General features: G+C 43.5%; 1 protein-coding gene across 1 annotated transcript in view; it reads right to left on the bottom strand.

The window, feature by feature from the left end:
• hecw1b (HECT, C2 and WW domain containing E3 ubiquitin protein ligase 1b) overlaps nucleotides 1-19,329 on the bottom strand; it is a 773,289-nt gene that overhangs the window by 730,792 nt on the left and 23,168 nt on the right. The window contains exon 2 of the mRNA XM_085988048.1: nucleotides 16,980-17,280. Within this exon, the coding sequence (XP_085844174.1) occupies nucleotides 16,980-17,280 (301 nt within the window). The remainder of the gene's footprint in view (nucleotides 1-16,979; nucleotides 17,281-19,329) is intronic.

Below are 19,329 nucleotides of genomic sequence, written 5' to 3'. Positions count from 1 at the left end.
CTTCATAGCGAGAGGGTTTGAGTACAGGAACAAGGATTGCTGCAGTTGTACAGGGCCTTGGTGAGACCACATCTTGAGTATTGTGTGCAGTTTTAGTTGCCTTATCTGAGGAAGGATGTTCTTGCCATGGAGGGAGTTCAGCGAAGATCCACCAGGCTGATACCTGGGATAGCAGGAATGACGTATGAGGAGAGATTGGGTCGATTAGGCTTATACTCGCTGGAGTTCAGAAGAATGAGAGGGCATCTCATTGAAACTTATAAAATTCTGACAGGACTGGACAAACTAGATGCAGGAAGGATGTTCCCGATGGTCGGGGAGTCCAGAACCAGGGGTCACAGTCTAAGGAGAAGGGGTAAGCCATTTAGGACAGAAATGAGGAGGAATTTCTTCTCCCAGAGAGTGGTGAACCTGTGGAATTCCCTACCACAGAAGGCAGTAGAGGCCAATTCATTAATTAGATTCAAGAAGGAATGGGATATATTTCTTAAGGCTAAAGGGATCAAGGGATATGGGGAGAAAGCAGGGACAGGGTACTGAATTTGGATGATCAGCCATGAGCACATTGAATGGCGGAGCAGGCTCGAGGGGCCGACTGGCCTACTCCTGCTCCTATCTTCTATGTTTCTATGTTTCTGCGTTCGAAAGACAGTACAGTTCAATCGGAGACTTGAAGAAAGAAGAACGAAACAGAAGGAAAAGGGAAATCGCGGCAACCAAAGGCCTCAAGAAACCAATAACTAACAATATTACCACCAACCAGGTAATATTGGGCCACCGCGACCAACAAGAAACCAACCAACGAAAATTCAAAAATTCACAAACCTGTTTCCACTCTACAAGCTAGCCTGACTTACCCCTGGGTAAGATTTGACACAAAAGACTCTAAAAGCTATACCTAACCAAAGGAAATTGGGTACTCACTCGATAAATCCAACTACGCATCCAACCGCATCAGCGAAGACTGAAAACCCAACGCAGGTGCAGTCTTCCACCACGTCCGGGGTACGGCAGGCCCCAACCGCCACAACTAAAGAGAACCCCGAAATCGCGAACCTCTACAATCTGTCAAGAAAGTCGTTTGGTGAGCATTTCCTGGTCCTCTGGAATTCAACCTAGTTAGGATAGTGGGGTTGGGAGGGTAAGGTATTTTTGTCTATTGTAATTCTCCCTCGCATATTCCGAAGTGTTCCCCCTTTTAGAGTATAAGATTTATTGTATTGTATATTTTCCTGTCTCAAAATAAAAATCTCAATTCTTTTGACCAACTCAGGTGTCTGTTGCAATTTCATTACAACTCCCAAATAAGTCCAAAGTCTAGAACCAAGGGAGTGGGAACGATTCAAACCACTCAGGGAGTCAGAGGTGAAGCTGACCACAGACACCACCCCTTACAGAAAGATTGTCTGAAGATGCTGGGGAAGGATGTGAAAATTGAGTAACTTGTCGATATCCATTTAATTGGCTGGTATGTAAATAATATCCATCATTAATGTAACTGGATGAGATTCCCCAATGACCTTAGCGGGTAGCTGACCAGGACAAATACTTGCATTTATATATTGGTTTACCATGTCATCAAACTATTTTAAACTTTCACACAAGTGGGAGTAGATCTTGACTTTGTGCGATAGTGTAAAACGGGTGGTAGTGAGTCGACAGCCTGTTTTACATCTCACCTGCTTTTTATTCCCACTGACTTCAATGGAAATAAAAATCGGGAGAGATGTAAAACAGGCTGCTGATTCACCATCACCCATTTTACACTATTGCACAAAGTCAAAATGATCCCCGTTACTTATTTATAGTTTTGCAGTGCACTCCAACAAAGGTAATCATGCGAATTATGTCATACAAATGTCAGTATTTGTACTGGTCAGTTATGTGGCCAATATAGCAGCCATCCTGCACCAGCAACATCGGCCAAGTAATCGGTTCTCTCACTGTTACTGGTTGAGGCTGGAACACTGGCTTGATGGTGCTCCCTGCTCTTTAACAACCATCTGAAAAGGTGCAATCTAAAGGTCAGCACCGCTGACAATGCAGCACTCCCTCAGTACTGCAGCACACAGTCAGCCTAGCAGATGAGTTTAATTCCTGCTATGGGGCTTGGACTTACAACCTTCTGACTCAGAGGTGAGAGTGATACCAAATGAGATAAGCTGACACATAGAAGATCCTAGGTTTCATTTTCAGTTTGTTTCAAGTGAATTGTTTTCAGCCAGGCCAGCAGTAGGGGAACAACTCGCCTCAGAACCCCCCACTTCTGGCAGCTAAGAAGAAAAGCCAGGGGTGTGTAGCCTATAGGGAGGGATTTCCTTCCTTTGATGACTCAGGTAATTGGCAAAAGAACCAGAGGTGAGATGAGGAGAATTTTTTTTTTTTTACGCAGCGAGTTGTTAGGATCTGGAACCCACTGTCTGAAAGGGCGGTGGAAGCAGATTCAATAATAACTTTCAAAAGGGAATTGGATCAATACTTGAAGGGGGAAAGTTTACAGGACTATGGGGTAGGGTAGGGGAGTGGGACTAATTGGATAGCTCTTTCAAAGAGCTGGCACAGACACGATGGACTGAATTGCCTCCTTCTTGCAGTATGATTCTATGAGTGGGTGAGCTTCAGTCTTATACTGATCCACATAGATCAGAAAGGCCCCAGGTTCAAGTCCTGTGCCGGAAATTTCCTCGCTGGTTCTCCTGATCGGCCACCGTAACTTTAGCGCCGATTGGCGGAAACCCCACTTGCACATCTGTCCAGGGTTTCCGCTGATCTTCCACCAGCCAATTGGGAGAACCACCGAGGAAATTTCCAGTGCTGATCTCTGCAGGGACAATACTGCAGGAGCAACAACTGGCCTCAGCACCCTGGGCACAGGGAGAGGAAAATCTGCCAAGTTCTTGACCCTGATTCCTATCCAATGATCCCTTCTGAGAAATTCACACTTTGTGGGCAATGAGTGCGTGGAGCCTCAGGCTTGGCTTTTACACCCTGAAAATCAAATAGCCTGTGCAGACACAAGTGGAGTGACTCATGGGCAAAGTATTGGGGGGCTATTTGTGTCCATGGAACTGTACTCAGCATCAGTCACCACCTTTAATATTGAGCGAAAAAAGAAACTACTTAGAAATAATTTCAACAGTCAAGGGAAAATTCAACTTTATCGGGGCACAAAATGGGTGGTAACAAATCATCTGGCCATTATACACCCTGCTCGATTTTCCTTTCCATTGAAGTCAATGGTAATGAAAATTAGGCGAGGTGCATAGCAGGCAATTGATCCGCTATCATCAAAGTTGAAATTTTCCCAATTATTGCTCACCACCACAGTGCATTAGCTGTCAGAGAGTTGTCAGGATTTTAGAATCAATAAATGCAATGCCTTTAAGGTATGATTTAATCATGCTCTTAGTTTTCCAGTTTTTCCTCAATTAGGTAAGGCAGTGCCCATTAAACACTGCAATGCTGAGCGCACAGCTGCTTGAAGAGATCTGCCCATAGTATTCCATCAGTAAAACATTGCTGTCATATTAGGCAGAGTTTCCATCTATATTCATTTGATCATGCCAAAACTCTTGACTGTAAAAATACTTCAGAGGCAACGGCTATGAGTCATGAATGTTTTATATGCGCTTTTATTATTTAATGCCTCAGCTACAACTTAGAATGATTTTTGAGCTGCATTACTGTATGCATTTTTTCAGGAATAATATCAACTACATAAAATAAAACAGATTAGAGTAAGAACTTAAATATGAGCATCAGCAAGTTACAGTGGTTAGTTACACAGTGAATTAAAATACAACACATTTCTAAGTTTTATATTGCATACGCAAATCATAGCATCTAGCGTGCTGTTTATCTGTCACACTTGGGCATTATATTTGTGTAAATGCAAATTTCTGTCTCATGCTTAGACTGTTCTGTATTCATAAAGAAAAAACAAATCACAACTGAAGAGGAAGGAATGGACTAATCAAAAGTAGGCAACATAGCTAGAAAAACTACCAGTAAGGAACAATTAAAGACATATGATGATACAAAAACAACAAATCAAACACTGGGGTCGATTTTGTCTAACCTGTCGGGAAGAAGGCGGGACTTCCCCTTTCGGCTTTCTGACCCGCCTACTTCGACGTCCAGCCAATCTGCGCGATTTTTCCTTGATTGACCTTGTTGAGCCCGCCTAGCAGGCTCAGCAGGCCAATTAAGGGCCACCCAGCAACAGGTGACGTCACAGACTGAAATTTCATCTGTCAAGATTTCTGACATGAAATATCAGTGTTTCACAGCTGTTTGAAGCTGTCAAACACTGACAGTCTGATTTCTAAGATGAGTCCTTCTACGCAGACTCATTTAGAAACCTCAGCAGCACTAAAAGCTGAAGGCTGTCACTTTTGACAGATCGCAGCCGTTCAGCTTTCAGTTCCGGCTGAGTGCTGCGCTCCCGACGGCTACAGGAAGAAAGGCTGTAAAGGTAAGTAAAGGTAAGTAAAAGTTCTTTACACACTTTAGACACACCAAACACACTTACCTTTGCACTCATGCACCCATCACTCACCTGAGCGCCGACATCGCGAGCCCTCCAACTCATTCAACCCGACGGCCCGCTGCTCTAACCTGGCGTGGTTTGGAGCAGTCGGGAAACCCACAAGAAACCCCTCAAAATGGGGATTAGGCTAAAAACTGCCTGTTAACTACCTGTTAACAGGCAGTTAATTGGCACTAATCCCTTCCGGCCTGGTTTCGGCGGGTCCCAGTGCGGGGCAGGTACCCGCCGCCCCTGAAACTTACGTCGGGCGGCGTTTTGGGCGGGATGGTGTCGGGACCCCCAAATTCAGGAATTCCCCCCCCCACACGCCTGAAACCCTGCCTGACGGCTCCCCGAAAATCTAGCCCAGAGAGTCACAATGGTCTACCAATGAAAGAAAGCTGATGATACCATTCCACATAATTCTCATCTATGCAGAGGATTTATCACTGGAAATAAATACATTTCAATTGCTAAATTTAATCATGTAGTGATATATGTCGTTTTTAATTTTGTCTAAAACCTTATTTTGGATATTAGATATTTCAGTTACTGGCACATATTTTTTTCTTTTGAAAACGCATTTTGAGTGATTCAATTGGTTTATCAACAAACCATGATGGTGAAAGTTGACACAGCAACATTGAAAAGGGGAACATAACATTCATTTATAATGGGAGATGTTGACACAAAAGTGTGACCAAAAATCATGGCAACAGGAAGGAGGGGTTGTTGTGCATGAAGGGCATGCTTTTTACTAAGATATTGGGCTGGATTTTACGACCCCCACGGGTGAGTACGAGGTGTGTACGCACCCGTTGGGGCCTCGCAAGTGCCGGTTTCAGGCCTGCGAAGTGAATGCGCTGAAAACCGGCACTTGTGATCTGTCCAGAATTCTCTTGACAGATCCTCCGCCTGCCCGGGAGAAAGGCCTCCGCGGGCAGAGAGTTCCGCTTGCTGCACAACCTCCGCCTACTGAAAACCTTTAAAAACACCTCCGTTCAGTCCGTAAGGGTGACCCCGAGCTTCCGGTCGCCTGTCATTTTAATGCTGAGTTTTTCCAGCATTTTCTGTTGTTATTTAAAAATCTTATGCCTGGTAAAAGCATGTGTAAGGCCTGCTTTTACCAGCATAAGAGTTTTAAAAAAAAATCACTCATTTATATTTTAAAAATACAGTAAAAAAAGGTGTTTTTTAGCCCTGCAAAAAACTTTAATTATTTTTTCAAAAAATTAAATTTTTGTTTAAAATATTTAATTTAATGTAATTTTAACTAATTTTAAATATGTGATTTAAATTTTTTTAATGTTTAACTGTTTTTTAAGTGATTCCCATTCATACTTTTGACAGATCCGTGCATAGAGACCTGTCAAAAGTGTGAAGGGGGATTCCCTTCTTTGATTGGTTCCCCATGGCCCACGTGATCCCAGGGACGCTTGCGAACCATATGCGCCCCTGGGATACCTGGGCCTCTGTGCATTTCGTAGAGCAAAGGCCCAGGCTCGCAAGCCTCAGGACCTACAGAGCCAGCAGGTAAGTGTGTAGATTTTTTCCGATCGGAGGCATCCGCTTGCAGGAAGCCTCCAATCAGAAAATCCAACCCATTATCATGTGGCATTGTACACAGGAAGTTAAGCCCAAGTGTAGTCTTCAGGTGTAGAGGCTGGGTATAATTGGACTAATATGTGCTGATGTAATTCAATCCACATTTTAAAGTCATGCATTTTGTCCTTATTTTTAGATTTCCAGTATAAACATCGATATCCATATTTATATTGGAAACTGCCTTAGTAAACTGCAACACCTCCACCGGGGAGAGTGTAATTACAGTGAGACAAGTTTACATAGACAGTTATAGACATAGGGGGAGAAATTGGGTGAGTAGCGCCACCTGTTAGAGGCAGTCAGTGGCTGTAGCGTCACTGGCTGCGTCTCCGGCGATATTCAGTAGGGGCGCTAATGGTGGCGTTAGGCATTTGCGCTGCGCCGCCACCGATGACGTCATCGGTGTGCGCAGCGCCCCATTCGTGCCCCGTTCGCGATATTTGGTAGCAAACGCCGCAGTTGCGCCGCTCGCTACCCGCGCCCAGTTCACGGGGCCTTACTGTGCCGGCAGCGGCGCAAGTTAAGGTGGAGGTGCGGGGCGGCCGCTTTTTCGGCGGCCGCCTGCCAGCACCTCCGTCCCCGGCCTCCTAACCACCCCCCCGCAGCATTGCCGGCTGTTTCCCGAGAGCCCGGCACTTCTCCTTGGTGCCGGGCTCATTTGCCGGCACTCGCGAGCGGGGATCGTGCTGTTGCAGGCACCTCCCCGTTAACAGTGGGAGGAAGGCCTGCAGTACCGCAGCGTGCCGTGCCGCAGCGTGTGGCACTGCGGCACGTTGTGCTGCGATAATCAGTTTCAGCGCCCTAAGAGGGACGCGGCACGCCGCGAGCCTCGCCCCGTCTCCCTCGAGGGGCACTGAAACTGAATTTCTGGCGATCGGTATCACTCCGATCGCTGCACTAAATCCTGCGTTCAGGCGACTTTTGCGCCACTTTGGCGCCCCAACCCAATTTCTAGGCCATAGGATATTATATGAGAAAAGTTGACAGGAAATGCATGCAGATAGGCAGGAATGTGGAGTAATCAGATCAGCCATAATCTTATTGAATGGTGGAGCAGGCTCGAGGGGACAAGTGGCCTACTCCTGCTCCTAATTCGTATGTTCGTATGTAGATGGAAGATTTTTAGCATGCACGCACGCACTCATGCTTAAATAACAGTGAATGTCATCGACCTGCAACTCTCCGATAATCCAGGTTGGCAGTTCTCACTGGCAACAAACTTTAAGGCTGCGATTTCGCAAGCCGCAGTGAGTTCGGTGCGGCCGGAGCCAACAGCAGCCACAAACTCCGCACTCGTCTTCATCCAGCCTCCTCCGAATGATTTTCCCCTGATTGGGCTTGTTAAGCCTGCCCTGCGAGGTTCCCGGCCAATTAAAAGGAAGCGGATCTGATGATGCCATCTGATGACATGGCATCAGCTGGTTTCCTTAAAGGGGCCATGCCCAAATTCATTTTGACAGTTTGTGCTGTCGGTGTTCTACACCATTGAGGTGCTGCAAACACTGATGAGCACTGCAGAGGTGCACAACTGCACCCAGGCTCTCCCATTACTCCCTCCATATGCTTATGGAGGGAGTCACAGCACACAGGGAGGTCCTCTTCCCTTTCAATGGGCAGAAGAGACCTCCCCAGTGTACGGATAACCGTAGCTGTCGTAAAGACAGCGGGGTTTGATTGACAGCTGGTTGACGGCTGATATCATATCCAGGGGCAGGATCTGACACCATTTTGGCCATGCTTCAGGTACTGTACTGGAGACAGAGAGTCAGGACTGAATAAATGGCACTCCACTACAACTGCTTGGGAGACTCGTAATTACGTTATTAAGATAACATTACATGGTACCAGGATTTATAGAACTCACGATAAGGACATACTAAAACAATGGAAGGAATAAAACCTCCAGCTAGCCTGCAACTAGAAGGAAATGTGGATGAAAATTGGCGTGTCTTCAAGCAACGCTTTCTTCTCTACCTCACAGCGATTGACGCTTCGACTAGCTCTGGAACACGTGAAGTAGTTTTGTTGCTAACAGTGGCTGGCTCGCAGGCAATCGAGCTGTTTAATACATTTACGTTTGCAGCCAAAGATGATAAAAATGATCTGGACCAGGTGATAGAACGGTTCGACGAATACTGCACCCCAAAAAAGAATGAAACATATGAGAGATTTGTGTCTCGCTCCCGCGTGCAAAAGCAAGGAGAATCCTTTGATTTTTTTTGACGGACTTGAAAATAAAAGCACAAACATGCAACTTTAGGGACCTGAAGGAATCGATGATACGCGATCAAGTCGATTTTGGAATACTCGACAAGAAGGTGAGGGAGAGAATGCTTAGAGACAATGACCTAAATTTGGATACAGCAGTGAAAATATGTCAAGCTAGTGAACTCTCAGCCATGCACACGAAAACTTTCGAAGGGAGCAGCACAGCAGCGGGCGGGAGCGCCTTGGGGCTGAAAAGCCTGCCGGTGGATGTGGTACACAAAAGGGACACAAGAGGGCCCACGGAGTTCAAGACGATGACGCCTTACAAATGCAGACAGTGCGGTAATAAACACGTAGCCAGACAGTGTCCTGCTTATGGGAAGAACTGTGCAAAATGTAAAGGCAGGAATCACTTTGCCAAGATGTGTTTTTGGGAAGAGAAAACTGAAGGTAAAAAGACAGTGCATGCTATTGAGACTGAAGAGACAGGAGCAGAGACTTTGTTTGTTGGAATGGTGCAAAATGAGTCAAAACAGGGCAAAAATGCTAATGAAGTGCACTCTGTAGGACCAAAGACTGAAGTTTGGATAGCTCTCTTGCTGGTAAATGGCACCATTGTTCCCTTTAAGCTAGATACAGGTGCTAAGGCAAACCTCATAAGTTGGAGTGATGCACGGAATCTCAAAGTGCGACCTAAAGTACTGAACAAGACAGTGTCTTTGAAGGCATACAATGGACAAAGCATTGAAATAAAAGGAACGTGTCGGCTGAATGTTAAAGTAAAAAATCACATTCACCCTTTGACCTTTGTTATAGTGCCTGAAGGACATGAGTCACTGTTGGGGGATAAGGCCTGTGTGGATTTGGGCTTGGTAAAACGAGTCTATACTATCAATGAACTGAACTGTGTGCAGACTGCCCCCCAAGATAGTACAAATCTGACTCATGAGACTATAGCACGCAAATATGCAGATGTATTTCAGGGTTTCGGAGCACTGCCCTTTACATACTCCATCAAACTGAGAGAGGATGCACAACCTGTGATTCACGCACCCAGGAGAGTTCCAGTGGCTCTCCGTGAAAAACTGAGGAAAGAGCTAGACCGCATGGAGGGACTAGCTGTCATAAAGAAGATTGAGGAACCGACTGACTGGGTAAATTCCATGGTCTGCGTCAATTCAAAGAAAACTGATAAATTGCGTGTCTGCATGGATCCCAAGGACCTTAACGCCAATATCAAAAGAGAGCACTACCAAATTCCAAAGAGAGAGGAAATAGTCAGCGAAATGACAGAAGCGAAAGTCTTCTCCAAGATGGACGCCTCGCATGGTTTCCGGCAGTTGAAACTTGATGAAGAAAGTGCTAAGCTGTGCACTTTTAACACCCCATTTGGTCGATACTCCTACCAGCGTCTGCCCTTTGGTATTAGCTCCGCCCCAGAAATCTTTCACAGAGCAATGGAGCAAATCATCGAGGGCCTGGAGGGAGTGCGGGTGTACGTGGATGATCTGGTAGTATGGGGCTCCACTCAGGGGGAGCACAACACCAGACTGGAGAAAACACTTCAGAGAATACAGCAGTATGGACTCAAACTAAATAAAGACAAATGTCAGTTCAGTGTCAATGAAATCACATTCCTCGGAGACAAGATCTCTACAGAGGGGATTCAGCCAGACAAGTCAAAGGTAAAGGCTATACATGACATGGAGAAACCAAAGGACAAGAAAGGGGTTCAGCGGGCCCTTGGCATGGTTAACTACCTAGGAAAATTCATTCCAAATCTAGCAGTGAAAACTGTTCATCTGAGAAAACTGCTGCACCAAGAGACAGAGTTCCAATGGGGACATGAACATGAGAGAGAATGGAAGGGGCTGCTACACATTCTAGCAAGTGAACCCCTACTGAAGTTCTTCTGCCCTAAAAAGAGGACAAAAGTGTCCACAGATGCCTCTAAGAATGGATTAGGGGCTGTCCTTCTACAGGAAGATGAAGGAGAATGGCGACCAGTGGCGTATGCGTCACACTCCATGACGGCTACAGAGTGCCGGTATGCGCAAATCGAGAAGGAGTGCCTTGGCTTGGCATTTGGGTGTGAAAAATTTCATACCTACATCTATGGTCTTCCCAAGGTTATCCTAGAAACAGACCATAAGCCACTGCTAGGGATCGCAAAGAAGAATCTGTGTGACATGTCACCACGGATACAACGCCTAATGATGAGACTTCAACGTTACAATTTTGAGCTAACATATGTGCCAGGGACACAAATGTTCATTGCAGACACACTATCCAGGGCTGCGCCTTACGCCACACAAAACAGTGAATCAGAAGAGGATGTGGCTCTTCATGTGGATATGGTCTACGCAGCATTGCCCGCCACACAGGAACAACTATCAGTGATAGTCACAGAGTCATCAAAGGACCCAGTCCTGAGTAAAGTAATGAGAAATCTTCAAGAGGGCTGGAAGAAAGGATCATGTAAACAATATTATCACATTCAGTCTGAGCTCTCTGTGGTCAATGGACTACTGCTTAAATGTGACAGGGTAGTAGTGCCCACCTCTATGCGACGAGAAATGCTCAACAGGATACATGAAGGGCACCTGGGTGCAGAAAAGTCAAAAAGGAGAGCACGTGAGGCACTCTACTGGCCAAACATGAACTCTGATATTGATCAGTTGATCAGCGAGTGTGCTACATGTCAGGAGTATCACTACAAGCAAACAAAAGAGCCCCTCATTACCACAGAGCTGCCATCACAACCTTGGGAAAAGGTCGGAACTGATATATTTCACTATGAAGGAAAAGACTATTTGTTAGTTATTGATTATTATTCCAATTATCCAGAGATGGCTCTCTTGTCCAGTACCACATCAAGAGCTGTGATAACTCACCTGAAGTCAATCTTTGCCAGGCAGGGCATCCCTCTAACCCTGGTCTCTGATAATGGCCCTCCCTATGCCAGTCATGAGTTTCAGTCATTTGCTTCAGAGTATGAGTTTAATCATGTAACCTCCAGTCCGCTCTATCCTCAGGCTAATGGAAAAGCGGAGAAGTGGGTACAGATTGTGAAAAGACTATTAAAGAAAGCAGTGCACAGCAACACTGACCCATATCTGGCCCTGATGTCATACAGGGCGGGCCCGCTAGCAAGTGGCAAGTCTCCAGCTGAGCTCTTACTGGGTTGGAAAATCCGTACCTGACTTCCCAGTTATGTCACACCTGACCACAGAGATGAGGTGTGGGCAGACAAGGCTCAGAAACTACAACAGAAACAAAAAACACTTCATGACCGCACAGCCACTACACTAGTGCCTCTACAGGAGAAAGATATAGTTCGCATTGAAGGGCCTGAGTCATGGCCTAAAAGAGCCACCGTTCTACAACAGGTCGCCCCCAGGTCATACAGTGTCATGACAGAGAACGGCAATGTGTTTCGCAGAAACAGGAGGCACCTTCTGAAAACCACAGAGACCTTTCAGCCTCAGGAGGGCAGAGAGGATGACAAGATGAGGGAAATGCCACAAAGAGACGAGATGATGGAAATGCCACAAAGTGACGAAGGACACAGTAGTGATAATGTGACAAGGGACCTGTGTGGTACAGACATGAACTTAAGGGATACAACTGGGGTGGTTCAGCAAACACCCGTTCAGCCACGCAGGTCACAGCGTACCAGAAAGCCTGTAGTTAAACTTGACCTGTAGACAGTTAATGGACTCCTGGGTGTGGGTAAGGTTTATACCTACCTGCAATTAGTTCAACGGTATAGTTACACTGACTGTTTCTATATGATGTTAACAAGTGTTCTATGTGTTATGTTATGTTGTTACTGTGTTATGTCTTCATTGAAGGGGGAAGATGTACGGATAACCGTAGCTGTTGTAAAGACAGTGGGGTTTGATTGACAGCTGGTTGACGGCTGACGTCATATCCGGGGGCGGGATCCGACGCCATTTTGGCCATGCTTCAGGTACTGTACTGGAGACACAGAGTCAGGACTGAATAAATGGCACTCCACTACAACTGCTTGGGAGACTAGTAATTATGTTATTAAGATAACATTACACCCAGGAGACCAACGCAGCCTGGTTGTACATTGCACAGGAGGGCACAAGCAGGGATGCCATCAGGATGACCAAACTGCAGTGGCACAAACCTTTCAATGATCTCAGCAGATCACGAAACGTTACTGCCAAGCCACACTCAACCTCATCCTCATGTGCCACTCATCACATCCCCATCACTCTGCCTTCCCTACCCTACTCCCGCACATCCTTACTCACTCCAACTTACCTTGCACCTGCACCCATCCCTCTCTGTCTACATTATCACATCCCCATCTCACTAGCCACCCCTCACACTCACCCTCATCCTAGTCCAATCATAACAACTAACAACACACAAGGGTAGGCACTTGAGTGTTTTAGCCAATGGCCGTGTAAACTTTCTGTTAATGTTGTCAAGCATTGAAATCATTATTGTCACCGCTTTGCCTTCTTGGACAGATTTGTGTGCACCTTTGAAAGTGTCTTAGTGAGTTGCAGTGAATGGTGAGACATAATGACCCCCCCACTGCCACCGCCCCCTCCCCTCTCCCCTAATGGTGATGAGTGTGAAAGGAATGGTTTGGACATTGTAGTGATGCTTTATGGTGTTGGTGTGGGGTGGTGCCAACCTGGTGCATCATGTGGCAGCCAGGGTGTACAGTGTTAAGTGAAGCTAATCTGAACATGGTTAGGCTATCCCTGGCATCAATGTGCATGGGTGTTGATGCTCTGTGTCCAGTGCAGCATCAGTTGATTGCGGAGAAGGTTGGTGTGGATGTTGGTGATGCTGGTGTGCCCGGTGCTGCTGGTATTGGGGCTGATCGTTTTGGGATTCTGAGGACCAAGGTGAGATTTTTTCAAGGACACCGATGCTGCTGGAATAGATGGCAGGTGATGTTGAGGTGACTGTTGAGCTAGGTTGTTCCAAGGCGGTGACAGTGGATAGAGAGATTACTCCAAACACTTCAAAAGTGCATAAAGCTCAAAAGTGGTTTCCTACATTACAACAGTGACTACACTCGCAAAGTACTTCATTGGCTGTAAAGTGCTTTGAGACATCCAGTGGTCGTGAAAGGCGCTATATAAATGCAAGTCTTTCTTTCTTTCTTCCTAAATACTAAAGGCTGAAACTTCCGAGATTGCAAACTGACCAGCTGTAAAATGGCAGGTTTTAAACCACTTTTGCAGCTGTCACTTATTGAAAGAAATGGAGAGTTGTTCAGAACCCGACATATTACCTGGCGCGATCCCTGAGCAACAGGAACCTCGTGGAAAACTTGGCAAAATGCTTTGGAGCTGGGAAAATGGGGATTTAATTACTTTAATCACCCTCCTAACAAACACAATTGAATGGAGAGCGGGATACCGGCCTGCTGTCAATCTTTTTGATTTTGACAGCGGACCCACCTCCAAACCTGCCCTCTGAGCCCCATCAAATTTCAACCCTAAGTGTGTCTTGCTGAGCATTGCACTTGAGTCTTTTATAGCCCTCAAGAGAGAATAAATTAAAATTTATGTTTGGCTTTTCCAAGTCATTCCATTACTTGACTATGCTACTTTGATTTTATATTAAACCAAACAAATAGCCTAATTTTATTTTCATAATAACTATTATTTTAAATAATAAAGTCATTTCTTGGGCCAAGCTTTGTTTAGTGCCAGGGAATTTCCTCAACCTAAGCACTAGACTGGGTTCCCCCATTTACTGCTGTTTTAACGTGTGGCTATCTCTTTTCCCATCTCTATTTTATTTAACTCTATTTCCCTTTCAACTTCTTTTCTGTTTACATTATGTATATATATTCATGTTTCCAAGCACAAAGAGAGAAAAGGAAGTGAAAAACATTAAGACAGTGGAGAGAAGAAGAATACATTAATGCCACTTGTACACTCCCTCAGGCCCATGTGCTCAATACAGCAAATTTAAAAATGGTGGAAAATGTTCAGATTTTCCTGTTCCTACGATTGATCTTTATTGGTCATAGATTTTGGTAGTAGATGTCTGCTCTCAGGTGGTCGTAAAAGATCCCAAGGCACTATTTCGAAGAAGAGTTAGGGGAGTTATCCCTGCTGTCCTGGCCAATATTCATCCCTCAATCAACATCACTAAAAACAGATTATCTGGTCATTATCACATTTCTGTTTGTGGGACCTTGCTGTGCACATCTTTGGCTGCTGTGTTTCCTACATTACAACAGTGACTACACTTCAAAAGTACTTCATTGGCTGTAAAGCGCTTTGGGACATCCTGTGGTCATGAAGATGCTGTATAAATGCAAATCTTTCTTTCTTTTATATTTGTGTTGATTATTTTTGAGAAAATATATCTGTATATCTTGTTTTAATCCAAGCTACCGATCATTTACTCTTCCCAATATCTCCCCCATCCCATTTTTGTCCATTGTTTACATTTTCTGGCTTCTGCTCTATCTCTTTGCAGTCTATCATTCTCTTTTCCTGGTCTCTCGCCGGTCCATTTTTTGCTGTATAATTGACTGTGGATGGATGAATTTAAGCTGATAGTTTGGAGCATTAACACAACAGCAGACAAAAACTATAATGTATTTTGAAAATCACTGTTTCTAAAAATAATTTCTGGTGTTGAAAGGCAATAGATTGTGAAAGATAAACAGAAAACACAATTTATTGCTTGTTACTGGCAGTAATCTTGCGGGCACACCAGCATCACCAACATCCACATCTTGTAATCCTGTTAGCCAGGAAATTGAGAGAACTCCCTGCTCTTAAAACCACATATGTTTACAGGAAAAAGGAGGACATTGGTCCCGATATTTATTCGGAGGCAGGGAAAGAGCGGGAAGTGCGGTTGCGGGGAGTGGGGGGGACCCGGAAATCCTGAGGGACACTTAATCGAACAACTTCTGAAAATCCAAATGCATTCTACTGCATTCTCCTTACCTACATGATGAGCAACTTCTGCAGAAACTTTATTAAGCTGCCCAAGCACGACTTGCCTTTAACACATCCCTGCTGCCTGGTTATCCCATGCATTTAAGAGCTTGTCCTCAACTGACATTAGGCAAACCAGGCTTTGGTTGTCCAGTTTATCTATATCTCCATTCTTTATAACACCCATCTGAACTATCAGAACAGGGAGATAGAGCCTCTTTTTAACATCTTGTACAAAAGGACACCACTTCCAATAATGCAACATTACCTCCATAGTGCACTGGAGTTTCAGTCTAGACTATATGCTCAAATCAAGGTGTGGGGTTTGAACCTATAATTTTATGATCCAGAGGAGAGAGTACTATTAACTGAAACAAACTTTAAAGTGTTTAAGAGATGTAATTAATAGGACTGAAATGACTAGATTTGATTTTGGTGAATTTGCATTGATTAATTTTGAAGATGATGTGAGGATGAGAATTTGAGCTTCTTTGGCATCCAGATTTAAAAAGGCTTCAAAATTGGTTATTCACAGCATCCAAAGTCAAGGCCACAGCATGGTAGGGGACTTCATAATGACAGTGATAGTCACCCGTAATCTTAGCTTCACTGCATCCTGCCAGCTCAGACCCACATTGCTTATCCGATCACCGGGCATTGGGTGAATATATAGCGCTAGACCACTAAGAAATGCAGGCTTATCTTCATCCCTATTAAAACTGTGAAAGAGTCCATGGAGATTAGATTGGACAATGACATCTTTCTGAAAGAGGCAGGTGGATGAAAGCCTAGAATGACCCAATTCAGGCCACTGATGTTTTCAGTTCAGCTCACGATTCAATATAGTAAGTGCAATTTTTACAATTAGAAATGTTCCAGTTTATTATTGTGAAAAATTAAGAACATAGCCATTGCAATGCTGTCATCAACTTTGTAGAAGCCAGAAGCTATCAGACATCAGTCTTTAATCCAGCTAATTCGTGATGGAGGCTCAGTAATGTGGAAGTTAAAAGATCTGCTCTAGTTGTAGACGACATGTCAAATATGGCTGGTGCCAAGTAAACACATTTAATCATTGAAAAGGAAAAGGAACTATCTGATCCTACAACAAATAATAGTGAGCCTCTTACTGTGAAATAGTGGACTGAGGCAATGGGGTTATAAACTCTGGAAAAACAACCAGAATTAGAATTTCCACAAGGGTTCCCCGATCTCCTGCCTTAATTTCAACAGAGGATCAGTGGAAAGCCCAGAGAGACAGGGTAAATGGCTGCTTACACCATTTCTCTGGGGTTTCCACTGAATGGCGGACGATCAGAAAAATCCTCATGGAAATTACTGTCATTAGTTTCTAAGTAAGAGCACATTATTCTCACCAATTCTTTATCAATCTTTCTTGAATTATGCAATGCTATTTCATATTTAATATTTATATGAAATATGCACATTATATGGATAACTGGAAGCCCAGCATGAGTGCTTGGAACAAATTATTATTCTCAAGTCAGTTTGTCATCTGTTTGATGTTACCATGTTAATGCAAGACATTTGGAGAAGTGCATGACAAGAAAATATGGAATATTTAAAATAAAGGATCAATAACTATAGACGTGATTGACTACACATAACTAACAGACTAATCCTCCAGACAAATAATCAATGATTGGAAACAGTCTTACCTACAAGATACATTCCGATCCAATCCCCAGCATCTACCTCCTCCTTGATGTCCCAACAGATGACGAGGTCCTGCGACTGACCAATGGTGTAGCGGGAGCTGCTGACCATCAGGGTGGAGCGACTGCCTGAATTCACCAGGTTTGTATCGCTGTTTGCTCTTGGGATGGTGACGGCCATGTTGCGGAATTGCTCAGGGTTGTAGCTGTACCGGAGGGGATCTTTGCATCGACGGCGGTTCTGAGAGTTTCTGGAAGGCGACGCCATGGCTGCCAAACCCAGAAACCTATTCTGGTATAAATTCTGAAATAATATAAATAGATTTTTAATACCATATCAGGATTCTGGACCCAAGTTGCCATGCTTATCTAGAATAACTAGGGTTATGGAAAAATGAATGATGATAGCATGAGAACCTATATATTTATCAAAGATATTTTTCAAAGTTAATATAATCGCCATGATCAGTCACACATACAATACTTTGTTAATTATCATGTTTCAGAACAAGTAATTATTCTTTGGAAAATGAATGAAAGTGCAACACTCATGAAATACAATGAGATTAGGTGGCATGCTGCATTAAGCATTTCTTCTCACTAAAAGCATATTTTAAAATTAATAATGGTACCCTAGGTTATTACAGGAAGGCAAAGAGTTGGAAAATCTTTCAAATACTGTATTTATAATGACAAAATGTGTTCATGCCTCGCCATTCGTGTGCTTAAATAAGAATTTAGCTTTACTCAGAAAGTAAAATTCTAATTTATTCACCAAAACATTCAATATGTGCCACTCTGTTAGAGAAAGTCATGTTACCATATATTTTGACATCATTACCACTATAGCAGTTCCATTCCATCCCCTCTGACAATGCTGCCTGGGTAAATGATATCATTCTGGATAGCTATAGTACATTACCTTACATGGAAATTGGTGAAAAAAGATATCTACTAACCTTACTAAAGTAAAACCTCAGGTATAAAAAGAGACCTCTTGGCTTCAAGTTTAGTTATCAATTGCATCATAATCAGATTTTAAAAATATTTTTCAGAAGATTTTACAAAAAAGCAGAATTTGCTGTTATTGAACTGTAGTACCCATAATTGTTCATTATTTCCCATCGCATCTTCTTCCAAAATGGCTGTCAAAAGACATATTGGCTCACTTAGATAATGCTATGCTTTTTTCCCATGCATACACTTACAAGTCGTAATTAAAATCCGTGCTGATTGGATCAAGATAATTTAACAATTGGCCTGTTTCAAAAAAACTTCTGAAAAAGAATTGCACATCCACACTAAAAATTTATGCTGACATTTCACTGTTTCTGCAGCAGTTTTAACGAGAGAAATGGTTTTGATGCCCCCAGATATGTTAACGGACCACTAATGAGGTTCTCACAAGTGACAGCTAGGCAGCTGAGGTGATTTGAACTAAAGAGCCATCCATGAGCATGTGCTATAGTCCCTTATCTCAAGTTCAATTTAGTGTAAGGGAGCTGTCATAGATTTAGACACAGCAAAAGGTACAAAAGGGTTTAAAATAAGGTTTCAGTGGATCTCAACCATCAGTCCTGAAATGAGGCAAACCTCTCGTATTGAAAATGACATAGGAATGAAAATATATAAAACCAATCGCACTTCATCTGTGATTTGTAAATGACTTGTGACTTCTCAAGTCTTTAAAAATTAGTCCAAAACCTTGTTGCCTCTTATTCTTAACTTTAAATCTTTCCACTAGAATATTTGCATACCAGTGAAGGAAATATCTTGATCAACATTAATGTGAACTTGAAACAATAAAGAAGTCAAAAAAGTGAAACTAAAGTAGGCAAAAGAAAAACCCAAGGTTACAAATTTAGAGAAAAAAAAAGTACTGCAGGAAAAATAAGCAGCACCACTTTTTCAGCATGTAACATTTCAGTATACATTTGCAATTAGAAAAAAATTAGATTATTGCTCAATTTAAGATTATTTTAACAGTTATACACTTATAAGCCAAGCTTCCAAATAACAAACAAACCAGACAGAAAACCAGCCAGTCCACAATGACATTATCTAGCCCAGATAACCTTGCAGTAAGGAGAAAGAATATAGCTATCCCACAGGGCAAAATGTTCATGGATACAAATGAGTTTTGCCAGTCTCACTTTGCATGGTTTAGAATACACGACAGGGCCTGTGTTGATGAATGAACCACTGTCTTTATAAAAAAAAAACTTCTGTTCTCCTTTCGCTTTCTATTATTCACCTTCACAATTTTTTTTATATAAGTTTCTAATCTTTGCTCAGAAGCTCCATTCTTACCTCACTCCCTGCTGACGCGAAAGTTCCACTGTGGAACAGGGCC

Source organism: Somniosus microcephalus, chromosome 5, assembly GCF_052327205.1.
Source record: "Somniosus microcephalus isolate GS21.2 chromosome 5, FLI_Smic_1.0, whole genome shotgun sequence".
Lineage (NCBI taxonomy): Eukaryota > Metazoa > Chordata > Chondrichthyes > Squaliformes > Somniosidae > Somniosus > Somniosus microcephalus.
Note: the sequence above shows the minus strand (reverse complement) of the source record. Positions and strands in the feature narration are given on the sequence as shown.